This window comes from Mustelus asterias, chromosome 19, assembly GCF_964213995.1.
Source record: "Mustelus asterias chromosome 19, sMusAst1.hap1.1, whole genome shotgun sequence".
Lineage (NCBI taxonomy): Eukaryota > Metazoa > Chordata > Chondrichthyes > Carcharhiniformes > Triakidae > Mustelus > Mustelus asterias.
This window is the reverse complement of record NC_135819.1, coordinates 3,584,415-3,611,592: the sequence shown is the minus strand read 5'-3', so window position 1 is coordinate 3,611,592 and position 27,178 is coordinate 3,584,415. Positions and strand designations below refer to the sequence as shown.

At 42.9% G+C, this 27,178-nt stretch overlaps 1 protein-coding gene across 7 annotated transcripts in view; it reads right to left on the bottom strand.

Moving 5' to 3' along the window:
• LOC144507683 (MHC class II regulatory factor RFX1-like) overlaps positions 1 to 26,672 on the bottom strand; it is a 131,269-nt gene extending 104,597 nt beyond the window's left edge. For 6 of the 7 annotated variants that reach the window (XM_078234867.1, XM_078234869.1, XM_078234870.1 and 3 more), the window contains exons 1-2: positions 26,541 to 26,642; positions 4,689 to 5,026 (exon numbers count right to left, since the gene is read on the bottom strand). In XM_078234867.1, coding sequence (XP_078090993.1) covers positions 4,689 to 4,977 — 289 coding nt within the window. In that variant the 5' untranslated portion in view covers positions 4,978 to 5,026; positions 26,541 to 26,642. Of the gene's footprint in view, positions 1 to 4,688; positions 5,027 to 26,540 lie in introns of all 7 variants that reach the window. The other variant, XM_078234871.1, reaches the window with a different exon arrangement.
• Positions 26,673 to 27,178: the final 506 nt, after the last annotated feature.

Below are 27,178 nucleotides of genomic sequence, written 5' to 3'. Positions count from 1 at the left end.
TGTATTTGTCCAGACGCCCCACCATATCTTCTTGGAGAGGCAGATGTCATGGCTGGGAAACTTTGAACTGTCTTCATCATAGAAGAGGATGCTGCCAATGTAAAGGAACAAGTAGTAGAGAACCTGGATAGGATAAGAATAGATAAAGAAGTATTTGAAGGTTAACAGTCAAGTAGTAAAGTCATCCAGTTGGATGGGTTGGATAGTATTTTGCTGAGGGATCTAAGAGTGGGGATAGGAGAGGTGCAATCTTTTAATAAGGGAATGGTGCCAGAGTACTACAAGACTGCAAATGTTACACCCCATTCAAAAAGAAAGGATAAATCCAGCAACTACATGCCAGCTGGTGGCATATTTTAGAGACAATATCCAAGACAAAAGGCAAAAATGTTATGCTAAACCTTAATAAATACTTAAAGGCCCCACAGCAGCAGTTTCTAGTGACAGGAAGGTCAGTGAGTAGAGGACAGAGATTTAAGCTAATTGGCAAAATAACCAGAAGTGAGGAGAAATGTATTTACTCAGAGTTGCCATGATCTGGAATGCACTGCCTGAAAAAGTAGAAGATGATTCAATAATAACTTTCAAAAGGGAATTGGATAAATACTTGAAGGTATTCCCTCAGGCTATAGAACATAGAACATAGAACATAGAACATTACAGCGCAGAACAGGCCCTTCGGCCCACGATGTTGCACCGACCAGTTAAAAAAAAAAACTGTGACCCTCCAACCTAAACCAATTTCTTTTCGTCCATGAACCTATCTACGGATCTCTTAAACGCCCCCAAACTAGGCGCATTTACTACTGATGCTGGCAGGGCATTCCAATCCCTCACCACCCTCTGGGTAAAGAACCTACCCCTGACATCGGTTCTATAACTACCCCCCCTCAATTTAAAGCCATGCCCCCTCGTGCTGGATTTCTCCATCAGAGGAAAAAGGCTATCACTATCCACCCTATCTAAACCTCTAATCATCTTATATGTTTCAATAAGATCCCCTCTTAGCCGCCGCCTTTCCAGCGAAAACAATCCCAAATCCCTCAGCCTCTCCTCATAGGATCTCCCCTCCATACCAGGCAACATCCTGGTAAACCTCCTCTGCACCCTCTCCAAAGCCTCCACATCCTTCCTGTAATGTGGGGACCAGAACTGCACACAGTACTCCAAGTGCGGCCGCACCAGAGTTGTGTACAGTTGCAACATAACGCTACGACTCCTAAATTCAATCCCCCTACCAATAAACGCCAAGACACCATATGCCTTCTTAACAACCTTATCTACTTGATTCCCAACTTTCAGGGATCTATGCACACATACACCTAGATCCCTCTGCTCCTCCACACTATTCAAAGTCCTCCCGTTAGCCCTATACTCAACACATCTGTTATTCCTACCAAAGTGAATTACCTCACACTTCTCCGCATTAAACTCCATCCGCCACCTCTCGGCCCAACTTTGCAACCTGTCTAAGTCTTCCTGCAAACTACGACACCCTTCCTCACTGTCTACCACACCACCGACTTTGGTGTCATCAGCAAATTTGCTAATCCACCCAACTATACCCTCATCCAGATCATTAATAAATATTACAAACAGCAGTGGCCCCAAAACAGATCCCTGAGGTACACCACTTGTAACCGCACTCCATGATGAATATTTACTATCAACCACCACCCTCTGTTTCCTATCCGCTAGCCAATTCCTGATCCAATTTCCTAGATCACCCCCAATCCCATACATCTGCATTTTCTGCAGAAGCCTACCATGGTGAACCTTATCAAACACCTTACTAAAATCCATATATACCACGTCCACTGCCTTGCCCCCATCCACCTCCTTGGTCACTTTCTCAAAAAACTCAATAAGGTTAGTAAGGCACGACCTACCTGCCACAAAACCATGCTGACTATCACCTATCAATTCATTACTCTCCAAATAACTATAAATCCTATCCCTTATAATTTTTTCCAACATCTTGCCGACAACAGAAGTGAGACTCACCGGTCCTATGGGGAAAGGGCTGAGAAATGAGACTAATTGGATAGCACTTGCAAAGAGCCAGCATAGCGTAGACATGCCAAGCATAATAGTTTCCTTCTGTGGTGTATCAACAATGGTTCTATGATAAGGTTGAACTTATTCCTACTAGACCTGTAGTGTAGCTTCCCATGTCATTACAAGTCATTCCCTAACATCACAGCATTTTTCCTTTAAGTTTGCAATGGCTATCATACAGATGCAAACAAAGTTGGCTCGTGGGTCAAAAACAAGACACCAATCCTTTGCTTGTTCAAATTGCAACTCAAATAAAGTACACACATACCAGTAGATACATGCTGAACCATGAACTTTCTCATTTGCTATTTCTCATTTATGGTCCTCAGAAACAATATTTTGCAAGTACCTGGAACATTGACTAAACTAAGCTGCCATTTTCTGACCCAACAATATTAAATTTTAAAGCAAAGTAAAGTTTATTATTAGTCACATATAGGCTTACATTCACAATGCAATGAAGTTACTGTGAAAATCATCGAATTGCCACACTCCGGCGTCTTTTAGGGTACACTGAGGGAGAACTTAGCATGACCAATTCACCTAACTTGCACATCTTTGGACTGGGGGAGGAAACCGGAGCACCCGGAGGAAACCCACGCAGACACGGGGAGAACGTGCAAACTCCACACAGACAGTGACCCAACCCGGTAATTGAACCCGGGTCCCTGGTGCGGTGAGGCAGCAGTGCTAACCACTGTGCCATCGTGCCGCCCTTAAATTTTAAAACTCTCCAGAAATATTAATTTGTCGTACAACAGCTGCTGTGCATTCCCTTTGGTATCTCGAGTCTAGCAGCTCTGTATTGGCTCTCAGACCATTCCAAAGCTGCAGCTACCAGTCAAATGAGCCACTCCAAGACACACACAGTTGCTCCTGTCAGTGAAGTCTCTACCCTGGCAAAAGGAAAGGCCCAACCCAGCAGCCCTTTGTGGAAGTCAAAAAAATAACATTTTAAAAATGAAATCTAAATACATTTTTCTTCCTCTTTTAAGCAACAAGTGACATATTAGTTTCGCTAAATATATGAAAACATGCTAATTAAGAGCTGACAAAACCAATAATGATTTCATGTGCATACCTAACCAAAGTTGAGCTAACTGCACTTTCCCCCACCTGATAACTTAGCCTGAATAAATAAAATCAAAGACTAACCAACCTCATGGGCAATTTAAAGAAAACTTCATAGGCTTTCCCTTTAATTCTTTCAGATACAGCTCATGAGAGATCCAAGAAGTTCAAGATTCCCAGAAAAAATAACATGACAAATAAACAGAGGCAGCTTTAAAAGATATTTCTCTGAAGTTTTTTACTCCATTGTCAGGAGCAAAATATCATGACTCATTGCTCCACAGCAAAAAAAAAGGATTCAGCAAAGCTATTTATGCTGTATTATCACACAATGAGAGAAAAAGTGAATGAGAAACAAAAATAAAGAAAACACAAAAGTATGCAGAACTGAGGCAGTTTTCGTAGCAATGTGCTCAAGTATAGTTGCTGATGTCAATTTTTATGGTACTTCAATAATTCAGAGGTAAAATTGCTAAAGAGTATACATAAAAGTCTAATTGTTCTCACTAATTGCAAGTTCACATTTAGTGTAATTCCATAGTATTTAAAGAACATGTAAACTTCCTTAACTTAGGAAATTGGGTGATCAAAGCTTCTATTGATATACCTGGAGTAAAAGAAATCACATTGGAGGTAAGGTCCAAATGCTTGTACATTCAACAATAAATCAATGTAGCTGTCACTTGGCTGTGAATCCCAAATATCAGTCAAACATGGCGTAATGGCTTTCCCAATATATTGCTACTGCAACCATGTTCCTAGTTCCAGCTATCTTCTGGGACTAATTGTTATTAAAGCATCGACTGCTAGCTGCCAGACCCCTTTACTGTCTAATTACAGGAGCTTCATCCTTAATTTACTCTTCTGCATCTTTCTTCAATTTTGAATTTTTTTTTAAGTTTACAGGAACAATGAAGGTAGACTCTTTCTCTCAGTTACTGCTCACCAATCCTTGAATAATGTAGACCAATGTACAAAATCTCATGAGTTATTTGTTTGATTGTGCTGGCCACATTTGACAATGTTAAATTATTCAGGCACAGGATAATTTCCCCAGTGAGACTCTACTGCCATGATGTTGCTATAAACTCTTAAAATCCCTTAAAATCCAAAATGTGCGGTAGGAATAATGAAATTCTCCAAAACAAATTCAGTATCACTTTGGTTCAGTGATCCCTTTAATTTTTCTTTGCTTTGTGTTGCACTGTTTCTGCACCACACTGTTTCTTTAAGTTTGCTGCACAGCCATGCGAGTTTTAAAGGGAATGGTATTTGTGTGCAGCCTGCTTGTTCCAGATTGCTGCACAGGTGAAGAGGGTACTTTGTCAGGACTTGCCCTAGCTAGTCCCACAAGTCTGATTTCAAGTTTTTTGAAGACCCTAATCTCGTGAAAAACAAGTCCAAGGTTCAAACTGAGTCTTTTGCCCTTCCATTAGCTTTAAAACAGACAGCCAGAGACAGCAATAACAAGGACATACACTTATGAAATTTCTCTTGGACACTGCAGTGAGTCACCAACAGGCAACAGATTACCCATATATATTGTATGATGTACTCACCTGACACTGTAACCACAATGTACTGCTGCGGTGCTGTTACTGGTGACAGCTGAGCAGAAGGCTGCTGTTGTTGCTGTTGTGACACCTGTAACTCACTGACATACTGTTTTTGGGATGGTGGTGGTTGCTGCTGCTGTTGTTGCTGTGACGGTTGTGCAGCAGTCTGCAGGTCAGTAACATACTGTTGTTGGGTTGGTTGTTGCTGCTGTTGTGACTGTGGTTGTTGCTGCTGCTGTTGAGGCTGTTGTTGAGCTGGTGGGAGTTCTGTAACGTAGGCCTGTGTTGCCATACCAACCTCTGCAGGTGGTACAGTTAAATGGCACTCTCCAGTTTGCCCACTAAGAAAACAAAATAAGAAAATCAATGGATAATCTGCTAAAACTCAGCAACTGATTGGCAGCCATTAGCTAATTCTTGCTACCAACCCGTATTATGTTTAACAATAGCAATGACTATGTTGTGCAAACCCAACCATATTTAAAATTTAAGCAGGCACATGTATCTTACTAATCTATGCACAATGCATATGGTTCATGATTTGAGTAATTCGGGCTAAAAAGGGAAGCATCACATTAATTAACATAATCTACAACTGTTTCATGCATTGATCAGAAAGAATTGCTATGGTCCATAGTTGGTCACAGGAAAAATTGGTTGAACTAATCTCGTTCTGCAGAACATTCTGCCAAAACGTTGTCTGATTTCAGCCAAAACGTCACTCCCACAAAAAGTAGTTGAGGCCAAAACATTGTCTGATTTCAAAAAGAAATTAGATATAACTCTTGGGACTAAAGGGATCAAGGGATATGGAGGGGAAGGCGGGGGGAGATCAGGATATTGAATTTGATGATCAGCTATGGTCAAAATGAATGGCAGAGCAGGTTTGAAGGGCTGAATGGCCTACGACCTGCTTCTGTTTTCTATGTAATTCAAACTCTATCAGCTGATTAAGGAAACTGAGCAAATTCTCCTGTTCTCTCATCAGAATGAATAAGTGAGTGCCTGTATTTGGGATCTAAGGGGGCAAAAATTGGAAAAGAGGTGGAAAGAAAATCATTTTTAAGAGCATGCTTATCCTCTGATTTTTGTTTTTTCCTCTTCTTTGCTCTCTCCTAAAGGGGCAATTAGGCACCTTGCTATGATGACATTTCAATCATGCACAAGGAAGCAACAAAGAGCAACGTCGGGATTGTCAATTTCCCTCCATACCTGTAAATAATATACTGTCTACCCAGCCCCTCCCATAGCAATAAAAATTGAAAACGAGAGTAAGTGACTGAACTCTGTGCTTATTATTCTGAGTTGCCCCACATTAGTTTTCTGCATTCAGCACTGCAGTGAATCAATAAGCCTTTAAAAGGGCACATTAAATCTTAGATGAGATAAAGAGCAAAGGACATGAAGTAGAAAGACTCTAATTAAACACTGTAGCTCCAATCACACTTATCTAGCCTTGCTGCTAGCTCAAACAAGAACACAGAAAGTACAGTTGATCTCTGCATATGTTATCGATAGTATGACTTCCATTAATGTCGTAACCAAACCACGACCTTCATGTTCCAATAACACCACCCAAAATAAAGCTCTTAAAACACACCACCTGTTCAATGATTTACGCAGATATGCCACATGTAGGTGACATGTGCATTCGTACTGGCAAGATTTTTTTTTAACTAAAAAGCAGCAAATATTTATTGTGGTCCAACATCCAAACAGCAAAGTCACTTGGTTTTTATCTCTCAGCTTTCCCCTCACCTATCCTTCAATTTTCATCAACAACATGGCCCCGCTCTTCTCTAGATTTACAACCTCCTGCTAATCTTACAACCCTAACTGATCTCTACGCGCCTTGAATTCTGGCTGCTTAGGAATCTCTATTTTAAACGTTCTATCAGTGGATTTGATTTGATTTATTGTCACATGTTTTAGTATACAGTAAAAAGTATTGTTTCTTGCGTGCTATACAGACAAAGCATATCATACATAGAGAAGGAAAAGAGAGAGTGCAGAATGTAGTAGAAGAAGCTGTTCTTGAGTTGGTTAGTACATGTCCTCAGACTTTCATATCTTTTTCCCGATGGAAGAAGGTGGAAGAGAGTATGTCCGGGGTGCGTGGGGTCCTTAATTATGCTGGCTGCTTTTCCGAGGCAGCAGGAAGTATAGACACTGTCAATGGGTGGGAGGCTGGTTTGAGTGATGGACTGTCCCCATTGATCTAGACAGGGGCATGTCCTCCACTACGCTTCCTGAAGTCAATGATTATCTACTTCCTTTTGTTGACATTGAGGGAGAGATAGTTCAGCAGATTCTCCACCTCTTTCCGTCTCGTCATTGTTTGAGACACGATCCACTACGGTGGTATCATCAGCAAACTTGAAAACTTAAATTGGAGGAGAATGTGGCCACACAGTCATAGGTGTATAAGGAATATAGTAAGGGGCTGAGGACACAGCTTTGTGGGGAACCGGTTTTGAGGATGAACGTGGAGGAGGTGACCTTGCCTTCATTTGCCTGGGCCTTAAGCTCTGGAATCCGCTACTTCACTTGCTTCCTTCCTTAAAACCTACTTCTTTGATCAGATATTTGTCGTATGACCAAATACCTGCTTATGTTGCTGGTTACATAGTGTGTTTTATAATGCTCTTTTGAAGCGCCAGGACATGTACTACATTTTAAGGTTCCTTATAAATGCAAGTTTTTGTTTTAATATTTGCCTCCACAGAGTGGAAGAAGTTTCCAGCTGCTTACAGTAATAGGTAATTGCACGTTCCATTCACCAACACTGTTCAAAAGTAAAGTTTGCATTTAAAATCTAAGGAGTGAAGTAGAACTGCATGCAAGCCTATTCAAGCACTAACCAGCTATCCTTATGGATTTAACTTGTGCTCAGCTTGGTAGTTTAACTCCAACTCTAATTTGAAGTAGAGCTGGTGAGACGCTGCTAACTGTATAACCAGCTGGAATCGTCCTTCAATCTTAAGTGAACCAAGCAAAGAATTCACTTCATTTACACCATGGTACCAATTAAAATGAAAAGCTATTGATGGAAAAAGCTGACTGGGGCTGCAAAAAAAAAATCACTGCTTAGGATTTTAAGCATTCTGCCATACCAAATGACTTACCAATAACAACAGAGTCAATATTTTAAGATAAATTTATTGCGACTTTTAGAATTTCTTTGTCAAATTAAGAATTTCCTGCCCTTTATTTCTACTCATTTCACAGCAACATATCTTGTGCCCAAACATTATATTTGCTGAACAGAGGAAGCCAAGCCATTATGGAAATTGTTAATACATCTTTCCTGAGCAATTCTCAAGGCCAGCAGCATCATACAATGCAAAATACAACTGTTGGTATGGTGAAGAAGTGATCCTTTAAGACTACCAAGTTCTAATTTCTATTAACTAAGGTCAAAGTTAGTTGCAAATTAGAAGAGGGTGATTAATTTCAGGCTACAAGTCAATTGCTATCTTTCTTTTTTTTATATAAGATTGTTTTCCATCTTTAATATTGACACAAAAGAAAACCATGAACAAAGACATCATATTAGCAGATACTCCACAGCATTTATCAATAGAGCAGAGAATAGGTCCACTACGTTTTAATGATAGAGATGAAATGCCATAAAACATATTGATGTGGAGATGCCAGCGTTGGATTGGGGTAAGCACAGTAAGAAGTCTCACAACAGAAGGTTAACCCTGGCTAAGAAGTCTCACAACAGAAGGTTAACCCTGGCCCTGCACTCAACCCTGGAACACCTAGATAACAAGGACACCTATGTCAGACTCCTATTTACTGACTACAGCTCAGCCTTCAACACTATTATTCCCACGAAACTCATCTCCAAATTCCGTGGCCTGGGCCTCAGCACCTCCCTCTGCGACTGGATCCTGAACTTCCTAACTCACAGACCACAATCAGTAAGGATAGGCAACAATACCTCCTCCACGGTAATCCTCTACACCGGTGCCCCACAAGGCTGTGTTCCCAGCCCCCTACTGTACTCCTTGTACACCTATGACTGAGTGGCCAAATTCCCCTCCAATTCAATTTTCAAGTTTGCTGACGACACCACTGTAGTGGGTCGGATCTCAAACAATGACGGGACAGAGTACAGGAATGAGACAGAGAATCTGGTAAACTGGTTGGCAACAATAATCTCTCCCTCAACGTCAACAAAACGAAGGAGATTGTCATCGACTTCAGGAAGCGTAAAGGAGAACATGCCCCTGTCTACATCAATGGGGATGAAGTAGCACGGGTCGAGAGCTTCACGTTTTTAGGTGTCCAGATCACTAACAAGCAGTCCTGGTCCCCCCATGCCGACACTATAGTTAAGAAAGCCCACCAACGCCTCTACTTTCTCAGAAGACTAAAGAAATTTGGCATGCCAGGTATGACTCTCACCAACTTTTACAGGTGCACCATAGAAAGCACTCTTTCTGGTTGTATCACAGCTTGGTATGGCTCCTGCTCTGCCCAAGACCGCAAGGAACTACAAAAGGTCGTGAATGTAGCCCAATCCATCACGCAAACCAGCCTCCCATCCATTGACTCTGTCTACACTTCCCGCTACCTCGGCAAAGCAGCCAGCATAATTAAGGACACCACGCACCCCGGACATTCTCTCTTCCACCTTCTACCGTCAGGAAAAAGATGCAAAAGTCTGAGGTCACGTACCAACCGACTCAAGAACAGCTTCTTCCCTGCTGCTGTCAGACTTTTGAATGGACTTACCTTGCATTAAGTTGATCTTTCTCTACACCCTAGCTATGACTGTAACACTACATTCTGCACTCTCTTGTTTCCTTCTCTATGAACATGTTTGCATAGCATGCAAGAAACAATAAATTTCACTGTATGTTAATACATGTGACAATAATAAATCAAATCAAAATAAAGTCCAACAGGTTTATTTGGTAGCACAAGCTTTCGGAGTGTCGCCCCTTCTTCAGGTGAGGAAGAGTGAAGAAGGAGCGACACTCCGAAAGCTTGTGCTACCAAATAAACTTGTTGGACTTTAACCTGGTGTTGTGAGACTTCTTACTATAGAAAGTATTAGCAGGGCCATTGCTTTATGGACTGAACTAATCAAATTCTGTTTTATTACCTGGTATTCAGAATTTTAAGCTGGTGCTTTGAAGATTGAACTCTATGGCCTGTTCATTATTACGCAAAAACCACCATAGATTGGCTTTTAACTGTGTTTAATTTTGATCTGTACTTTATAGCAATATTACAGAAAGAGGTAAAAGGTAGGCAACACTATGGGCAAGGGGTGGAAGTTTAGCCACACTGGCGGTCATTCTGCAGTCTGGTAACATCGTGGTAAATGGTGCATAGGTTTGGCAGATCTGGGATGGTGTGCTGGAGTTCAGTAATACTGCATGGTGGTGTTAGAAGTTTGGCAACACAGGGAAAGCTCCCATTGTTTGACAGTACTATGGAAGTGAAACTATTAAGGACTTCATGATGTGAGTAACTGAAGGTGCTTTTCTCTCATATTTCCTAATGTTCAGGACATCTCACTTTCACTAAAGTTGACAGCTAGTTTTCACTCAAACTTTGCAACATTCCAGAATTTCATCACTGAAGCACCACATGCACATCTAACAATGTTTACACAATTTCCAATTGTGGATCTCCAATCACAGTTTAAAAGTTTCAGTTTTTGATTATTTTTTTTATGTAGAACAATGACCTTGATGTTATCTGAGTGCCACTATATTTCTTTGGAATTACCTACTCCAGGCCAGGGGTCTCTACTGGCTTCAATGTCATTTTGGAGAAGGACATTCCAGATTCCAACTATTCTTTGTGAAGAACTGGTTTCATCCCTGAATGACCTTGCTCTAATTTTAAGATTATGCCCCCTTGTTTTGGCCTGCTCTACGCGTAGAAACGATTTCTCTCTACCCACTCTATCAATTCGCCATATCATCTTAAACTAGATCACATCATCATCTTCTATATTCAAAGGACAACAAGCCTAATCTATGCAACTTGTCCTCATAATTTAACCCATTTGGACCTGTATCATTCTGATGAATCTATGTTGTATCCCAGATAATAATATATCCTTCCTGAGGCACAGTGCCCAGATGTGAAATCAGTTTGCTGATAAGAATTAACTAGAGCACTATACAGCTGTAACATTGCTCCCACCCCATTACATTTCAGCTCTCAAGATGAATGCAGGTACGCCATTAATCTTTTCAAGTATTTTTTAGACCCCAAAATCTCTGTGCTTATCACCATTTAGAAAATATTCATAGAATCCCAACAGTACAGAAGGAGGCCATTTGGTCCATTGAGTCCATACTGACTACAATCCCACCCAGGCCCTATTTCCGTAACCCCACATATTTACCCTGCTAATTCCCCTGACACGGCACGGTAGCACAGTGGTTAGCACTGCTGCTTCACAGCTCCAGGGTCCCGGGTTCGATTCCCGGCTTGGGTCACTGTCTGTGTGGAGTTTGCACATTCTCCTCGTGTCTGCGTGGGTTTCCTCCGGGTGCTCCGGTTTCCTCCCACAGTCCAAAGATGTGCGGGTTAGGTTGATTGGCCAGGTTAAAAATTGCCCCTTAGAGTCCTGAGATGTGTAGGTTAGAGGGATTAGCGGGTAAATATGTAGGGAATTGGGGTAGGGCCTGGGTGGGATTGTGGTCGGTGCAGACTCGATGGGCCGAATGGCCTCCTTCTGCACTGTAGGGATTCTATGACACTAGGGTCAATTTAGCATGGCCAATCAACCTAACTCGCACATCTTTGGACTGTGGGAAGAAACCGGAGCACCCGGAGGAAACCCACGCAGACACGGGGAGAAAGTGCAAACTCCACACAGTGACCCGAGACTGGAATTGAACCTGGGTCCCTGGCACTGTGAGGCAGCAGTGCTAACCACTGTGCCGCCATGCCGCCCTATTCGGAGGTATCTTTCTTAGTGCCAAAAAGACAAACACTTTCCCACATTGAATTCCAGTAGCTAGTTTTGCCCACTAATTTATCAATGTCCCTTTGTAATATTTCACTCCCCTTGACACTTGCTGTGTCATCCAATTAGTGTTGTCGGCAAAATCAGATATATATCCCTCCATTCTTTCATTTAGGACACTTCGAAATATAATGAAAAGCTGCAAATCCAGCAAGGATCCCTGAGGGACACCACTAGTCAAGGCCTGCCAATTTGAGTACCTGCCCTTTATCTGTGCTCTCTGCCTCCTACTTCCTAACCAATTCTCATGCAAACCAATACATCAGGTGCTCGCATCAAGCTTTGGCCATCTTTCTTGACATCTTTTTATGTCACTGTCAAATTTTGTTTGATGATGAAGCACTTATGGACATTTTACTATGTTAAACATGATGTGTAAATGCAAGTTGTTAACATCTCTGGAACTTTGTTGACTGCCTTCTGGAGATCTATATAAACATCATCTATCTAAAACTCCTTTATTACTTTTATTATCTCCTTGAAAAATTCAAAACGTTTGTTAGACATGGGCAGGAAACGGTGGTCCACAAATTCCAAGAGTGGCAATTACAGTTAGATTGCTGCTCCTTTGTAATTCTTTGTAATAATCCTTTGTAACGCCGGCAACTCCACATCTTTGTAATTTATCCAAGTTGGGAGCTGCACACTTCTTTCCTGCTCTTCTGACTTGGGGGGGGGGGGGGGGGGGGGGGGGGATGGGAGAGAGAGAGAGCAGTTGGGAGGGCCCAGGGGAAGCAGTTAGGAGGGCTCGGGGCGGCTGTGGTTAGGAGGGCTCGGGTGGGGGGGGTGTCTCAGGCTACCGCCGTGTAGTTAAGGAGGGTAATCGCGAGTTAAGGGTTAGTCAGGGTTTGGGGGTATTCAGGGTGAAGGACAGTGATCAGGGAGGTTGGGAGAGTAGTCACTAGCAAGGTCTTGGAGAGGGTAATTAGTAGGTTTGAGTGTAGTCAGTGGGTATTGTTACAGCGGGGTTTGTTACAACTGATTTCAACCCTTCCAACTCTTCCTGGAAAACTATTCTGCTAAGATAGTTGGAACCATTAATTGCCTCCCATTTAAATCGGAGTTCCAGAAGATTCCCACTACAGGCAATTCCTACATAGTCCTTGCGTGGGGTCCTCCTAGCGCATCTCTGGGGTACGACCCTCTGAGGAACAGAAATTCTGGGCCAGCATATACATGGTGTGATCACCTTATAGGTTTGTGACATTCAATTTGAAATAAACAGTTCTCTTGTCTCAAAATACTTTTTTTCTTTGATAAATCTGTTTAAAATAGGAAAGAAAGCTTGATCTCATAAAATGCACTCAAAACATACTAGATTTTAATCAGACCAGCTGTATCTCAAGAACAACCCAGGAGTTAAAGTTGTCCCATCATCCTTCATAATATTGTATTAATAGGCCAAAAATAGAGACACAACTAGCAATTGTGAAAATTGGAAGTCTTTACAAGATAACACTGAGAAGCTATCACTGGGGCACAGTGGCGGCATGGTGGCTTGCACTGCTGCCTCACAGTGCTAGGGACCCGAATTCCATTCCTGGCTTTGGTCACTGTCTGTGTGGAGTTTGCACATTCTCCCTATGTCTGTGTGGGTTTCCTCCGGGTGCTCCGGTTTCCTCCCACAGTTCAGAGATGTGCGGGTTAGGTGGATTGGCCATGCTAAATTGCCCCTTAATGTCAGGGGGACTAGCTAGGGTAAATGCATGGGGTTGTGGGGATAGGGCCTGGGTGGGATTGTAGCTGGTGCAGACTCCATGGACTGAACGGCGTCCTTCTGCACTGTAGGATTCTATGGAGTCTATGGATTCTAATCTGGTCACCCCCGAAAAAATAGGCACCTATCGACCAAATTTTGAGTTATGATGCATTTCCATTCTGTATTAATCCATAAATAGATACACAAAAAAGACACACAAGATTTTAGTGACCATCTGAAGGCTCAATTAGAAGTATTATGATATACAGGATACTGAAGATCAAATATTGGTGGTGCATTAAGTTGCCATTTTCGAGGCAGCATGAACTTTGTTCAAGTAAAAAGACCCGATTAGAGGTGTCATCCTTACTTTTCCATAGAATCAGCCGTCAATAAAAAAAAATCAGGTGTTTGGTGTCACACCACAGTTTGTTCTACTGAAGTGACTGGTAGTTTCACTGTCCACAAGACTGGAAATCATTCTGATATGGGGTTTTGTTTTGCAACTTACTCCACCAATATCGTCATTAAAACAAAGTACTACTGCAGTAAACAAAAATAGTTTTAATTTCAAGAACAAACAGAAATCATAATATGCTTTGCTATTCAGTAAAAAATAAGGCAAAATACTGTAAATGCTGGAATCTGAAACAAAAACAGAAAATGCTGGAAAATCTCAGCACGTCTGACAGCATCTGTGGGGAGAGAATAGAGCCAAAGTTTCGAGTCTTGATGACCCTTTGTCAGAGTTGGGTGAAAGTAAGGCATCTTGAATATTCGCTCTTGCTCAATAGTGGAATAGTATTCTATTAGACATATTTAATATTCCCCTCAGAGCCACATGCCAATAGGATGTTCACAAACCCTTATCTCTGATAGTTTTTCCAGATATTCTATAGCTTAGCGCTCATTAGCAATATGTCTTTCAAACTAGAAATGTAGAATTGCTGCTCATAGGAAAGTGCACTTGAGATCAAAGGCAAGGGTTCACTCTTGCATTAAGGATATGGCAGAATTCTTGTATCTTATCGGCAAAATAAACCCCTAATCACTGCCAAGAGAAGGACCAGGCTTCGGTTTTAGACCTTTCTTTCCACTCTTCCCAATTTCATTTTAGATTTTTGTTCATCTTTGCCCAGGTCCAAGGTCTTTTTTGATACAATTCAATGCAGCAGCTTTCACATCTGACCTTAAAATTAATAAACTTTTATCCAATTTAATATGTGCTTTTTTGACTAATTATGGCTTTGCATTGATTGCCAAATAGCAGTATTGTGAATCAGGTGCTAAGCACTGATGTGTTTGATCTGTGGGATTTACAGGTTTCGAGATTCTGTTCACAGCATATAGTAACTCAGCAATTGAAATATTTATGTGGTAGAACAGCCACAATTCACGTGGCACTCACATGTATTTTTTTAGTACCTTTGTCTGGCACTAGGACAACAGATTATTATCACTCTGCTCTCTAATCATCAAAAATAGAATCAAATATGCAAGACATCAGCTTAATTATCATTTTACAAAAGTTTAGTTTTGCCTGGGCATCTGAACATTGCAGCTAGACTTATTGCAAGAGAAAATAAACAGTAACAAATCCATCACCATCTAAAATGAGAACAAGTGCAACGTTTTATGTGGGCTGAAGTGTGTGGGAATGCAAGTTCCGAGTCCTTAGCCAAAACAAGGAACGTACATCTCTTCACTTGTCACAAATGCTGACACTTCCAAAGTGTTTTTCCTACATTAACTTTTATTTTATAACCCAATTATTTTTTTCATACCTGTCATCAGCAGCAAACAAATTCTAGAAAATTTCTGTCCCTCTATTGGCCTAGAGAACAATTGTTTTTGGATTGCTTCACAGCTGAATTTATTTTCTTGGTGGGATTTTGATTAAGGTTCGTTTTGATTTGATTTGATTTATTTGTCACATGTATTAGTATACAGTGAAAAATATTGTTTCTTGCGCGCTATACAAAGCATACCGTTCGTAGAGAAGGAAAGGAGAGGGTGCAGAATGTAGTGTTACAGTCATAGCTAGGATGTAGAGAAAGATCAACTTAATGCGAGGTAGGTCCATTCAAAAGTCATACCAAGCTGTGATACAACCAGAAAGAATGCTTTCTATGGTGCCTCTGTAAAAGTTGGTGAGAGTCGTAGTGGACATACCAAATTTCCTTAGTCTTCCAAGAAAGTAGAGGCATTGGTGGGCTTTCTTAACTATAGTGTCGGCATTGGGGGACCAGGGCAGGTTATTGGTGATCTGGACACCTAAAAACTTAAATTTCTCGACCATTTCTACTTCGTCCCCATTGATGTAGACAGGGACATGTCCTGAAGTCGATGACTATCTCCTTTGTTTTGTTGACATCTAGCAAATCTTACACAAATCAGAGATGCTGAACATTTATAGCAGTAGGAAAAGGCCATTGTTCTCACTTCCAACATAAATGTATTGGATTTCCAAAGGGAGAAAAAAAGCACAATTACCATTGTCATTTGCATTTTAATTTTGCCCTCCCTTGCACAGGTTTTCATGTTGGCAAGAGGATTAGTGCAATGTGAGCTGGAGAAAATGCTTCAGAATAACTTTGCTTATAGATGCTGCCAGACCTGCTGAGTTTTCCAGCATCCTCTGTTCTTGTTTCAGATTCCAGCATCCACAGTATTTTGCTTATTTTAGTGCAATGTGTACTTGATACAGGATCCCTGGAAAACTTCATATTTACATCAAATTCTACAAATGAGTTACAGTTCATCATAAGATATAAATACATATATTTGTAGATGATTTATTCTTATTATTCACTGATTAGAGTAAACAATATTAAAATTCTACTTGCTGCACTGATAAAGATGTCAGTTAAAAATTACTTTAGTCAGTACGTAGTACTGAGCCAATTTGGATTCTGGGTTACGTTTCAATGTCAGCTGTCGTTTAGTTGGTAGCACTCATCTCTGAGCTCAAGATTATGGGTTCAACTCTCACTGCAGGAGCTGAGCACAAAAATGAAGGCTGACATTCCTGTGCAGGAGTGAGGAAGTGCCACAAACGTGGAGATTATGAGACATTAAACCGAGTCCTGTCTGCCCTCTTAAGTGGACATGAAAGATCCCTTGGCATTATTTTGAAAAAGCTATCCCCAGTATTCTGGACAATATTGATTCCACAATCAACATCACAAAAACAGATTATCTGATCATTATTTTGTTGCTGTTTCTGGTAGCTGGCTATGTGCAAATTGGCTGCTGTGTTTCCTACATTACAACAATGACTGCATTTCATAAAATAAACAGTACTACACTGGCTGTAAAGCGTTTTAGGGAGTCTGCTGGTTGTGAAAGGTACTAAACTATATCTTTCAGTGGATGAGGAATGGAAAAATTAGCCAAGGTTTCCATTTATCATTGCTATGCTTTTGCTAGAAAGTTGGTAAAAGGTTAAGTGCCAATGTAGGTGTGATCAATGAGGTCAGATTGGGCAGGATTGTATTTGAAGCTGATGCTCAAAGGAGTAGTGATAGAACCTTGCAACCTGTGCAATTCCGCAGGGCCCCTGACTGGGTGCAACAAAAGGACATCTGTGCAATTGTATTAATAGTGAGCATAGGTTTTCATGAACATAAGTTTGTGGGTTTGGATTTTATATCATTGTAAGTAAAATGCAAGGGCTCCAAACTGAACCTTAGCACATGGTGCTTGCAAGCCAAATGTCGCTTCTGGATGCTTCCTACCAAATAGTCTGCAAGCACTTGGGTCGGGAAATGTCAGCGGGAGGCCAAAAACGGGAATTGCGACCAGCATCCAACTGGTTGCGATCTTCTTGGGCCTTTTTTAAAAAAACGTAATCAGCCTCGCACCAGGGAACAGCACTAGGCTGATTACAATATTCAAAAGCTGATCTGCATCTCTTTAGCGAGCCCGGGATTCAATCATCGGGCTTGCTAATGCTCTGTGGAGGTTCACACCAGCGGGGATCACGTATGGTCCCCATCAATGGGGACCAGGCATGATAGCCTCGTTGGTGAGACAGAAGCCACTCAGGCCCCTGAGAGGTCGGGGGCAGGGGGAATGCCCCTTGGGCAGTGCCAATCTGGCACCCTGGCAGTGCCCACTGAGAACTTTGGCACTGCCAGTCTGGCACACTGGGGGTGGGGCCCGAGGGGGAATGGGGCCAGACTGGGGGTTGGGCGGAGGTAGGAGGGGATGGAGGGGGAACTCTGCATGAGGGGTGGGGGCTGGTGGTGGGGTCGGGGATCGGAGGCCAGGTCTGGCGGTATACTGGAAGGTCGGTGCATGTGTAGTGGCCCTCTCAGCATGCTGATGCCACCCTCCTCCCTACCCCTCCCCCACCCAAACAGGTGTAAATCCTCTGACAGCCTCTGTGATGCACAGAAAGCCGGAAATTCATTTAACTAAGCTCGCCCAAAAAAAGGGTGGGAAAAACTCCCATATTCCTGTCCGTTAGGCACTTTGTCTTTTTTGGGAAAATCACGCCCTTGATGTCTATGCTTACATATGAAGAATAGCCAAATGGGCAAGATACCAAAGGACAATCAGGACCTCCGTATCTATATTCCAGTGCGGTTTATGCCTTTAGGAGAGAAGGCAAGAAAAACTAATAGCAAAATAATCATCGTAAATTTTTCCTACTAATGTAACTTTTCCAAATACCCTAAAAGGTTATCCTGGAGTTGTAGGTGGAAGATAATTAATTTATTTGAAGACAGAGGGTGGTAGTGGAAGGGTCTTTTTCCGGCTGGAGGCCTGTGACTAGTGGTGTTCCGCAGGGCTCTGTATTGGGACCTCTGCTGTTTGTGATTTATATAAATGATCTGGAAGAAGGTGTAACTGGGGTGATCAGTAAGTTCACAGACAACACGAAATTGGCTGGACTTGCAGATAGTGAAGAGCATTGTCAGAGGCTACAGATGGATATAGATAGGCTGGAAATTTGGGCAAAGAAATGGCAGATGGAGTTCAATCCAGATAAATGCGAAGTGATGCATTTTGGTAGAGCTAATGTAGGGGGGAGCTATACGATAAATGGAAGAACCATAAAGGGTGTAGATACGCAGAGGGACCTGGGTGTGCAAGTCCACAGATCCTTGAAGGTGACATCACAGGTGGAGAAGGTGGTGAAGAAGGCACATGGCATGCTTGCCTTTATAGGACGGGGCATAGAGTATAAACGTTGGGGTCTGATGTTGCAGATGTATAGAACGTTGGTTCGGCCGCATTTGGAATACTGCGTCCAGTTCTGGTCGCCACACTACCAGAAGGACGTGGAGGCTTTAGAGAGAGTGCAGAGGAGGTTTACCAGGATGTTGCCTGGAATGGAGGGGCTTAGTTATGAGGAGAGATTGGGTAAACTGGGGTTGTTCTCACTGGAAAGATGGAGGATGAGGGGAGACCTAATAGAGGTGTATAAAATTATGAAAGGCATAGATAGGGTGAACGGTGGGAAGCTTTTTCCCAGGTCAGTGGTGACGTTCACGAGGGGTCATAGGTTCAAGGTGAGGGGGGGGAGGGGGGGGGGGGGGGGAGGAGGTTTCACACGGATATCAGAAGGACATATTTTACACAGAGGGTGGTGGGGGCCTGGAGTGCGCTGCCAGGCAAGGTGGTGGAGGCGGGCACACTGGGAACGTTTAAGACTTATCTAGAAAGCCACATGAACGGAGTGGGAATGGAGGGATACAAAAGAATGATCTAGTTTGGACCAGGGAGCGGCGCGGGCTTAGAAGGCCGAAGGGCCTGTTCCTGTGCTGTATTGTTCTTTGTTTATTTGAGAAAATAAATCAGATAGCTGCTTTAAAATAATATTAAATGATATATATATATATGCAGTGCAGAAGAATGGCATTACTGAATGGATGAGTGGTTTGTTTCCATTTTGAAACATTTGACAATTATATGAACTTATCCTCACCATGTGGTATTTACTATAAAGCACTGTCATGGTAATCAACCCACCGGGAAATGCATTACTACAGAATTCACTGTCTGTTTGGAAAGTATTAGTTAAAAATGCAATGTAGCAGATGTGAGGAGAAGGCAGCAAGGTTTAGGCCACAGTAAAATATTGTATAGTTCAATCACAGTCTTTGATCTGGTCAAATATTTCAGCAAGTTAGTGCCAACGACTGTGAAGCCAGTTTTGGAAACTGAAAAGCAGTTTAGGAATAGCTTTATGCCATCACAGCAGTTTCTGTGTTTGAATGGCAACTGATACAATTAATAAAATCTGGAATATCAACCTATCCTCAGTAATGGTGAACATAAAACTATCAATACATCTGGTTCACTAACATCTTCTAGGGAAGGAAATCTGCCATCCTTACCTGGTCTGGTCTACATGTGACCCAAGAGCCACAACAGCAATGTGGTTGACCCTCAACTGCCCTCTGAAATGGCCCAGCAAGACACACAGTTCAAGGACAATTAGGAATGGGCAACAAATGCTGGCCTTGCCAGCAAAACCCACATCTCATGAAATAATAAATTAAATGTTTCATGGGCAGCAAGCAATATTAAAAAATTCATAAATTGATGCTTTATGTTCTAACTTGTTTTATTTTCCTAGCTTAAAAATATCTAAAGTTAGCAGTAGAAGGAATGAACAAACAAGAAAGTAACAAGAGTGGGCAGATCTGGGAATTGATCAAAAGTAGATTGTAATGAACCATGAAATGTTGTGTTACAATCATTGCTGCATCCTTCCAAATGTTGCCCTTTGGGAGAAAGCTATTGAGAGCCATATTATGCTGATAATTAGACATTATTAGTTGATCCCTGTGTTTTCTGTGTTTTCCTGTGTTTTCCTCTCGTGATCTGTTTTGTTGTCACCTCCACAACTTCCTATTTATCCTCCACTTACATACAAGCTGTACAGCCACATTTACTCTTCTTCCTGCACATGTTTCTCTCATTCTTTTTCTATCACTTCTTACCACTTTGTGCATTTTTCACTTTTTCTTTCACATTTAAATATGTGCATTAATTTGTTCATTGCATTTTACCTTTTGAAGGTGAGAGCATACAGGAAAAATAAAAGCCAAAACAAACTAAGTAGGAGTTGGGATTGAAGCCAGCAAGGGGAGGCTGCCAGGAGAAACCACAACACACACGTGGAGGAAAATGGGCATGGTTGGGTGTGTAGAAAGTTTCTGACACAGCCTGTTTGCAGTTGACGGTTAGGAGTGTGCTGCCAGCAACTCAGTCAGGTGCACAGCAGGGTGTTCCTGTGAATTAGCAGTGACAATTTTAATAGTGTGCTCAGTCGATTAGCTAACTTTCAAACAGTGTTGTGTTTTAATTTTCTAGCCGGCAGCACTTGCCAGGTAGCTCAGTTGAGTAATGTGATGCTTAATAACGCCAACAGTGTAGGTTCAGTCCTGAGTGTCTATAGATGATTATTGAGATTGGACTACATACTATTCAAATGTTGTGCCAGATGTGTGTTGGGAGGGGTCACAGAATCATTAAGGCACAGAAGGAGGCCATTTGTCCCATCAACTGCAGTATCAGCTATTTGGAACTATTTTGTCTACCTTATCTAAATCGGTCATAATCTTGTACACCTTGATCAACTCTCTCCTCAATCTCCTTTGCTCCAAGGATAATGTTTTCCAATAGCTAAAATTCTCCATTCCTGGAACCATTCTGTTAAATCTCTTTTGCACCCTCTCAGGGGCCTCATAATCTTCCTGAAGAGTGGCGATCAGTAGTGGATGCAATACGACACTCAGATCAGACCATTGGTAGGACGAGGAAGACAGATGGGCAGGACGAGGGGGGACGGATGGGTGTCGGTAGGACAAGGAGGGACTGATGGGCATGGGTAGGACAAGAATGCATGGTGGGCACGGGGAGGTGGGGGAGTGCGATGGGCATGGAAGCACAGTAGGATGGGGGCCGATGAGCGTGGGCAGAATAGGAAGGGGAAGACAGGCATGGGTAGGACAGGGGCAGATGGGCTTAGGTAGGATGGGGGGAGATGGGCATGGATGAGGTCACCAAACAGGCATTATTAGGACATGGGGGGGGGGTTCCGATATGTATCAGTAGGACAACAGGGGTTGCAGATGTAGAGCCACACAGAAATGGCTGAGTATTCTGGTCTTTTTGTATTTCCCTTGCTCCTTATACTGACAGATATAGCTTTTGGGGCCTGCCTCTTTGCTGTGCCTCACTGTGATAGCATGGCTTAGAAATGTGTGGGGAGCCAAGATTAGCAACTCTCAATGAGAATGCTAAATGAAGAGAGGCGTGCCACAGCTGATTGTTTTGAAATTATAATTTATATATCTGGTATGAAGCATGGACCTGGGAAACACAAACTGGAACACTTTGCGGAGGTATAGGCATATAGCTGATATGAGACAAAGTGAGCACAAGGTTCAGAATGGAGGATTAAAACAAGGGGGAATACTGGTTCCATTTTCTCCCCCCAATTACTTGATTGGTCCATTGTATCACATAGTTAAAATGTATCATTGCTAGATTTGATTGGTCATTTATGCCACTAACCAACCAGTAGCACGGCCAGCTCATTGCAGTATTCGACAGAGAATATTTTGGCTCAACATTCCGAATTCGCCATGATGTATCTATTTTCATCAATAGTGATATAATTTCCATACCAGATGTGTGGTGTAAATATAGAATGACTGCTGAGAGAAGGCTCATAACTGTTTTGCACAGCTCTTTCACACTGGTACACTAAAGTACTTTCAAATACACTGAAGTTACATCAGAGGAAGATACCTCAATAAAAACTACAACGCTTATTTACAGGCAACGACAAATGTAATATTTTACTGAAAACATTCCCTGGGACCTAAGTCCTTATACAAAGAACAAAGAACAGTACATCACAGGAAACAGGCCCTTCGGTCCTCCAAGCCTGTGCCGCTCCTTGGTCCAACTAGACCAATACACTATCCTTGGTCCAACTACACCAATATCATTACTGTGCATTGACTTGGGGAGTCATTTGCTGTTTAATGTTTTAAATACACCATTCAATCTACTGACTCAATGCTTTGGTCTGGGACGCAAACACACTTCACCCTTGCTGAGAACACAGTATTGTGCATCTTTCCATTCATCAGCTCAACATAAAGAAAATGACAAGCACTCTAAATTTCTCACAATCACTATCAAGACCAAACTGTAAATTTGTAGGTATACACAGTACATGCAAGTCTTCTTACCCGCATGGCAGTCAGCTCCCTCATATGTGAATTAATGCAATTCGTTTATTCTGGTCTGATCATAAGAGATTCTAACTTCACCAACCCTTAGAGCGAGCATAAAAAGGTTCACTAAACTGATTCTGGAATGACAGAGTAATCCTATGAAGAGATTGAGTAAACTGGACCTCTTCCTGCATTTAAGAAGAATGAAATATAAACTTCTTTAAGGGGTTTACCAGAGCAGGTGCTGGAAGCATGTTTTCCCTAGCTGGGGACTCAAACTAGAAGTCAGAGTCTCAGAATGAAAGATTGTGAAACTTCAAGTTATCTTCCCCAAAGACCTGTCATTGAATATATTCAAGACAGATTATTAGATTTTTTTGGGTACTAGTGGAATTAAGGCAAATGAGGAATAGTGCAAGAAGGTCTAATCAGTGAATTATAAAGGCTCAGCATGCCTTCCTTTCTGAGGCACTGATTCATAGTGAAAATGTGGTGTTTTGAAGAAACCCTCCCCTACACCTGAATCACCCTGATCGGACCCTCCCATATCGAGTTCTGGCTCATATATATGTACTCTACCTTAACTAAAACACTGCTGATCCGCACACTTGTACAAAACCTGTGAACCCATTACTGATTTCATTATGTGCTTTCAAATTCCGGAGCTACAGATACTTGGTCGGTATCACTGGGGTGAGGGCTTAGTCTGGGGTAATAGAATCCCTACAGTGCAGTAGGAGGCCATTCAGTCCATCAAGTCTGCACCGACCACAATCCCACCCAGGCCCTATTCCCGTAACCCCACATACTTACCCTGCTAATTCCCCTGACACTAGGGTCAACTTAGCTTGGCCGGTCAGCTTAGCATGGCCAGTCAACTTAACCCGCACATCTTTAGACTGTGGGAGGAAACCGGAGCACCTGGAGAAAACCCATGCAGACACGAAGAGAATTTGCAAACTCCACACAGATAGTGATCCAAAGCCAGAATTGAACCCAGGTCTCTGGCGCTGTGAGGAAGCAGTGTTAACCACTGTGTTTGATTGGGGTGGTGGGAAAGTTTGGCACAGTTGTTAACACTGCTGCCTAACAGTGCCAGGGACCTGGGTTCAATTCCAACGTCGGATGACCATCTGTGTGGAGTTTGTACATTCTCCCTGTGTCTACGTGGGTTTCCTCCAGGTGCTCCGGTTTCCTCCCAAAGATGTGCAGGGTAGGTGGATTGGCCATGTTAAATTACCCCTTAGTTTCCAAAGATGTGTAGGTTAGTTGGATTAACCATGTTAAATGCACATGGCAGAGGCTGATGTCGGTGCAGACTCAATGGACTCTTTCTGCATTGTAGGGATTATGATCTTATTGAATAGTGATGCAGGTCGGAGGGGCTGAATAGCCTAATTCTGCTCCTTGTAAAGCTGGTCATAATGGTGCACCAGCTGCACCAAACGAAAGACTTGCATTTATATAGTGCTTTTCACCATCACCAGACATCTCAAAGTGCTTCAAAGGCAACTATGTAGTTTCTGATGTGCAATCACTGTTGTAAAGTAGGAATCGTGGCAGCCAAGATGCTCACAGCAAGCTCCCACGAACAGCAATATAATGATGAGCAGATAATCTGCTTTTTGTGATGCTGATTGAGGGATAAATATTGGACTTTAACCTGGTGTTGTTAAACTTCTTACTGTGTTTACCCCAGTCCAACGCCGGCATCTCCACAGGATAAATATTGGCCAGGGCACAGGATATAACTCCCCTGCTGATCTTCAAAAATAGTCCCACAGAATCATTTATATTCAAGCAGATGGAGCCTCATCTAAAAAGACTGCACCACTGACAGTAGGGTAAGTTTTGATTTATTTTACACTCAAGCCCTGAGGTGGGTCTGGAACCTTGTAATTCAGAGGCGAGAATGGTAACAACTGAGCCATGGGTGACAGGGATGTTTCGGGATAGATCAACTGTGATTTTATTTGTTCTATTTATTCTTTTGTGGGACGTGGTAAGCATCACTGGCAAGGCCAAGATTTGTTGCCCATCCCCAATTGCCCTAGAATTGAATGGCTTGCTAAAGCAATTTCAAAGGGCAGTTAAGCGTCAACCACACTGCTATGGGTTTGGAGTCACGTGCAAGCTGGACATGGAGAGGACAGTAGGTTCCTTGCCCTAAAGGACATCAGCGAAGCAGATAATGGATGGTAGTTTCGTGAGTCAATTTAGCTTTCAGTTCCAGGTTTATTAACTGACTCAAGAACAGCTTCTTCCCTGCTGCCATCGAACTTTTTAACAGTCCTACCGTATATTAAGCTGATCTTTCTCTACACCCGGTGACTCCAACACTACATTCTGCACCCTCGTCTTTCCTTCTCCCCTATGTATTCTATGAACAGTATGTTTTGTCTGGATAGTGTGCAAGAAACAATATTTTTCACTGTATCCCAATACATGAGACAATAACTCAAATAAAATGAATTTAAATTCCTATCAGCTGCCCTGGCAGGATTTGAACACATGCCCCCAGGGCATTATTATAGAAGGGTGATGTGGGCTGAATGGCCTATCCCTGCTTATGTGAAGCTGATCATAGCTCAATAGGTTGAATGGCCTCCTTCTGCACTGTAGGGATTCTATAAGGGCAACACGGTCGTACAGTGGTTAGCACTGCTGCCTCACAGCGCCAGGGACCTAGGTTCAATTCCAACCTTGGGTGACTGTCTGTGTGGACCATGGCCAATCAACCTACTTTGCACTTCTTTGGAGTGTGGGAGGAAAGCAGGGCACCTGCAGGAAACCCACGCAGACACGGGAAGAACGTGCAAACTCCACAGTTACCCAAAGCCGGAATCGAACCTGGGTCCCTGGTGCTGTGAGGCAGCAGTGCTAACCACTGTGCCATCATACCGTCCACAGCTGTCTTGATGAGATTTGAACCCATGGAGTTTAAAATACTCTATGGGGTTTAGAAGGATGAGGGGGGATCTCATTGAATCTTACAGAATACTGAAAGGCTTGGATAGAGTAGACTTGGGAAAGATATCGCTATTAGTAGGAGAGACTAGGATCTGAGGTTACAGCCTCAGAATAAAAAGTCAACCTTTAGGACTGAGATGAGGAGGAATTGGGTGGCACTTCCAGGGCGAGTTAAGTCGGGCAGCATGGTCGGTGCAGGCTTGGAGGGGCCGAAGGGCCCTGTTCCTGTACTGTAATTTTCTTTGTTCTTTAAAGGGAAAGTCCAAACCCGGAAGTGGTGGCAACACACACACACGTCGCAGCATTTGAAGCCCAGCCTCGTGCCCAACCGCTTCCCGCGCAGCCCCGCCCCTTCCCGCGCGCCGATAGGCTCAGCCCCAACGCCCATCCGCGGGCGGCCGCCTTGCCATTGGCTCAGACCACCGTCAGTCAACCACTGTCCCCACCCCCCTCCATTCTCCTCCCTCTCCCTCCCCCCTCCCCCCCGGGAAAAAAAAGCGGCGCTCGCCTCCTCTCCCCATCCAACTGCTAGTCATTTTTTTAAATAAACAACCTCAATTTTTTTTCACGTGAACGAAATCCACGCCAAAAAAAAAGAATAATTTTTCGACTCAACATCCTAAGCCATGTTTTACCTCAAAATGTTTTTTTTTGACGGCTATTTCTGACAAAAATCGATCACCACAGGAACAATGTTTTATACAAAAAAAGTTCAATTTACTTCATAACTATGACAAAGAAAGCCTGGTCTAGTTTCCCCTAGTTAGAGTGATCTTTGGACTCTAACAACCGCCATTTTGTGCCTGAAGAATCTTTTTGGCATCGTCATATTAATTTTTTTTTATCTTTTAATCTCTTTGGCTGAGCATTTTGGCCCGTATTTTTATCGTCTCCTGTCAGGAAAAAGTGTTTTTGTTTATCCGCACCAAGTTTTTTTGGACCAGCAGAGAAGAGAGAGAAAAAAAAAGAATCACCTTTGTGGCGTAAGTTGTTGTTTGACGGGGTAACAGTCGCCAGGACTACGGTGGCTATGGCGCTCGTCCTCAAGGCAACAGTTGCTAGCCTCCGGAATCAACCCAGGCAACGCCACGCCGGACGTCCCGCCCACCTCCCCGAAACTGACTGGCTGGCCGGCCCCAGCCCGTCACCCTCTCGTCGGTTGGTGGATCCGTCTGACACTCACCCACCCTCCCCCATTCCGATTGGTCAAGCCGCACGTCAGTCAAGGCGGTCCCCTCCCGCGTGACGGTGACGATGACGGTGGGTCGTGGAGGCAGGGCAGCGTGGGTACTGCGCATGCGCCCGTGGTGACATCCCCTGAAGCACCATGGGAGATGTAGTTCCTTGGGTGGGCCACTTGTACCCCCACAGTAAACTTAACATAATCATAGAAACATCACAGAAGCCCTACAGTACAGAAAGAGGCCATTCGGCCCATCGAGTCTGCACCGACCACAATCCCACCCAGGCCCTACCTCCATATCCCTACATATTTTACCCACTAATCCCTCTAACCTACACATCTCAGGACACTAAGGGGCAATTTTAGCATTGCCAATCAACCTAACCCGCACATCTTTGGACTGTGGGAGGAAACCGGAGCACCCGGAGG